At 35.8% G+C, this 3,908-nt stretch overlaps 1 protein-coding gene across 6 annotated transcripts in view; it reads right to left on the minus strand.

Moving 5' to 3' along the window:
* Window positions 1–3,908, minus strand: part of LOC101859725 (ras GTPase-activating-like protein IQGAP1) — an 88,259-nt gene that overhangs the window by 34,380 nt on the left and 49,971 nt on the right. For all 6 annotated transcript variants that reach the window (XM_013086477.2, XM_005105464.3, XM_005105460.3 and 3 more), the window contains exons 6-9: window positions 3,496–3,572; window positions 1,338–1,405; window positions 756–847; window positions 403–424 (exon numbers count right to left, since the gene is read on the minus strand). In XM_013086477.2, the coding sequence (XP_012941931.1) occupies window positions 403–424; window positions 756–847; window positions 1,338–1,405; window positions 3,496–3,572 (259 nt within the window). The remainder of the gene's footprint in view (window positions 1–402; window positions 425–755; window positions 848–1,337; window positions 1,406–3,495; window positions 3,573–3,908) is intronic.

Raw genomic sequence — 3,908 nt, forward strand, 5'->3', positions numbered from 1 at the left:
GAGAGAGAGAGAGAGAGAGAGAGAGAGAGAGAGACAGACAGACAGACAGACAGACAGACAGACAGACAGACAGACAGACAAACAGACAGACAGACCGACAGACAGAGACAGAGACAGAGAGAGACAAAGAGAGAGACAAAGAGAGACACACAGAGAGCAGGTGTGGGTCCGCATGCATACACATGCGCTTTTGAATGTTGGTTTAATTCTATGAATTTGCATTGCAGAGGCTACAGAGCATCTCTGCCAATTCCATTCATATGAATGATCTGGCATTATCTGATCATAACACATAGCATAGAGGCTCGAATCCTTCATTCTAAAAGTAAAGACACTGCACACCATAGCAAAATATAATTTTGAAAGTTTGTTCAGTCAACACAAAACAAAAATGTCACTCACATGCTGCGTCATCAACTGTGAGCTGTGGAAAGAAAGACAGGAAGACCATGTTTGAGATCAAGAATACATGAAGTGGGGCAAAATGTTTACAAACAGTCCCCGCAAGTGTCTTTGGTGATCAAAGATGTCAGAGTAGCTAACAAAATATAACAATAAAAACATTTCTAAAGCTTTATTCCATAACAAAACTTACCCACCTTTTACCCCCAACTCCTTGATAAAATTCCCATTGTCATGAACAAAAAAGAATTACATGTTGCTAACTTTAAAGAAATATTACAACTGAAACAAACAGCAGGATTGGGGGGAAGGTGGTGTTTAAAACATAGTATTTCACTTCAAATAGTACTCACCTCATTAGCAAGAATTCCTCCAATTTTACTAAATGCTGGCATCTGAATTCCATATTTATCCAACTCCTTTCGCATGGCACTAATTTCTTCCTCTGAAATGCAAATAGTTTTTTTGTTTGATTTCTAACAATACTTGCAATACAAATAGGTTATATAGATATGCAAATCATTTCAGAGAATTGAACTTAAAGAGAAAATTGAAATGAATGCTGTCATCTACCAATACATAATGTTGTATTAACAGTTTGGCAGCAGCAACAAGCACTATAGAACCATAAAAAGAACATAAATTACAGCTACTATGTAGGAAAACAATTGAGATCGAAACGATACTGGACAAGAAAACAATGTGAGGAAGAAAAATGCATGGACAATTTGCTTCTTACAAGGGACTACGGCATACTAAAGAGTTCTCAAATACAAAGAAGAAACAGTAGTTTAATCTCACCCAAGACATTACAAAGAAAAGACTTTAGAAGTCAGAATGTCCCTACTTTTACAACTAGTAGATAGACAAGAAAGATCACATCAAGATTTCTAAAGCATCTTAGAATAAATTGAAAGATTTAAAACTTTTTTTACCTGTAAAATTGATCTTCCCATACAGATCTTGAATCTGTGGTGCAAGACCCAGCTTGAAAAGGAATAGACTGAGGACAGAGCCAAAAAAAAATTTCTTTGCCAATCTTCAAGTCAACTTATTACAAGTTCACATAGGGTGGAGAATATACAATTTGTCATGCTTCAGTTTCAATCAACGAAAAATCAGTAACTGCAATGGTGACAAAATATTCCAAAATATAAAGAGAAAATGTCAAAAATTGGGATTGTTTAACTGAAATAACTAAATAACATGACAATAGCCACATAGGTTACAAACAGCTAAATCTTTTTGGCAGATTGTTTCCTTTTAATGTGTAGAATTGTACTCCAAGTGAACAATTACATGCTTAAGTATGCTCCTATCTTACACAAGGAATGGATTTCCATTAGAGCATAATCAGCTAAATATAATGGGACTGAATACCTCAAAAGGGGAAGGGAGTAGGCCTATGTTTTCATGGGAGCCGGGCTGGGGGGATGAACATGGCAATAAATCTAATGTGACAGTTTTTTGCTATATTTGTCTCCTTTCACTTAATTAGCATGGAGTAGTGCTCTGATATTCATTTGTGGTTTTTTGTCTGGTTGGATTTTTTTGTTCTGTTTTATATTGGGGTTTTTTTTCCGTTTTTTGTTGTTCTGTTTGTTATTTTGTTGCTGTTTGTTTTTTTGGTTGTTTTTTTTTGGGGGGAGGGGGGTGTCAATAAATTTTTTTAATCACATGCAGCAACGACAGCCAGTGGACCCAACTCATGTACCATTTCTTTATAAGGACTCATGTACTGAGGTTGTTTCCTTCATGACTCGGACAGTTGCTGTACGCTGAACAAGCCAAATTTCCAAAAACATGCAAACATTGCAGGAATTTATCCCAATCACAAACACCAATTAAATTCTTATTGCACATATTTTTTGCAAGCCATCGCAAAAAAGAAAATGTTATAAAAGAAATGTAAGTCTCAAATAAAACTGTTCCAACCATTACAAATTAATATCGCATCCCAAGCTCACCGAATCCCCATTTATGCTGACACTGCAGATTTTTTATCTCCATTCCTGGAGCATTTGTTCACCTCCTCTGCCCTGCCCCAAAACAAAAGGTGCCAAAAAAATCTGGTGTTGAGCAACAAACACTGCTCAGCTTTTATAAAGCAAGGAAACAGCACAAAATATGCCTGAAAACAAAGAACATCGCAAAATAACATGAGTCTCTGATAAATGTCTCCTCCTATCACATATCAAGTGGAGTGCCAACATAGTAATACCACAAATGCTCCCTACTCCACTGTAAGTGCAATAAGAAATAAGTAGACCTCCCATTTAATTGTATATTTATCATACAACTGGCTTTCCTAAATGTCAAAATCATCTGTTTCATTACTTAGAGATGGTTCAGGCGTCATAGACAATTCCCTCCCACTAACAGTAAAAGTATCAGATACACATGCTTCACAACCATCTGCTGATAAATGAGAAGCAATTTATTCACCATTGATGACTAAAGAGCCTAGACACTAATGCAAAGTGGCTGCTTTGGCGATGTGCATAATCAGCATAAACAAGTATTCTAAAAATTCACTCCTGTTGCACAGGTAACTTATACTATGAAACAGAAGTTGAGCTCTCAAGTGCATGCTTTCAACTTTATCATTTTCTTTTCTAATGCATGAACTGTGTTTGTTTTTCAGCTACAAAGCAACTCTTGGCATCCTGTCATTTTTCTTGTAAAAAATAGCAAGGAAGCATTTCTTTTTCTCTCCTAACCATTAAAATTTCATTATAAATATATACAAACTGTTCTTGTTTTCACTTTAGAGACACAAAGAGCAGGTCAGGAATACTTTCAGTACGAAACAGCTTTCTTTATAAAACATATTCGATATTTTTATCAATGTTTCACGAAATCTAATAAAAATGGCTAATGACAAGCCCAAGCAGCTTGTGGTGTTGGCAGTCTAGTGGTTAGTTTACCGGACTCCTAACCCTGATTTTGCAGGTTCGGGGGTTTGAGACTCAGCTTGGCCCTAAGTTGTGTCCTTTCTTCATACAAATTATCCCATTCAGTACGAGCATTAAACTGACACAATTTTGAATTTTTTTTTTTTTCATACAGCTTGCTAATCACAATAAAGCTTACCTGAGAGCATGGACACAGTACACGGCCCTAGGCATGTTCTTGCGGTCATAGATATCTGTTGTCTCTGGATAGAAGATCTGGAAAAAAATGGCAAACAAACCACATTTCCACCCAAATATAAAAATGAACCTGTGAACTAACAAAGCATATACCATTTCTAGCAGAAAATTTAAGTAAAAAAAAACAACAAGATGTTTTAAATGATATTTGATTTGCCGTGGAATTCAAATTTATATCTGATTTTTTTTAGACTTTACAGGCTTAAAAGAAAGAAAAAAAGTCAGATGATGAGCACGAGCCAAAACTAAAACAGAGTTCACACATACAGAGTTCATACATCATGAATGTTGTACTTGTGTCTAATATTCTACCAAAATCAAAGTACTCAGTATGTCCTTTTCTTTCTCCCCCCC

This window comes from Aplysia californica, unplaced genomic scaffold (assembly GCF_000002075.1).
Source record: "Aplysia californica isolate F4 #8 unplaced genomic scaffold, AplCal3.0 scaffold00471, whole genome shotgun sequence".
Classification (NCBI taxonomy): domain Eukaryota; kingdom Metazoa; phylum Mollusca; class Gastropoda; order Aplysiida; family Aplysiidae; genus Aplysia; species Aplysia californica.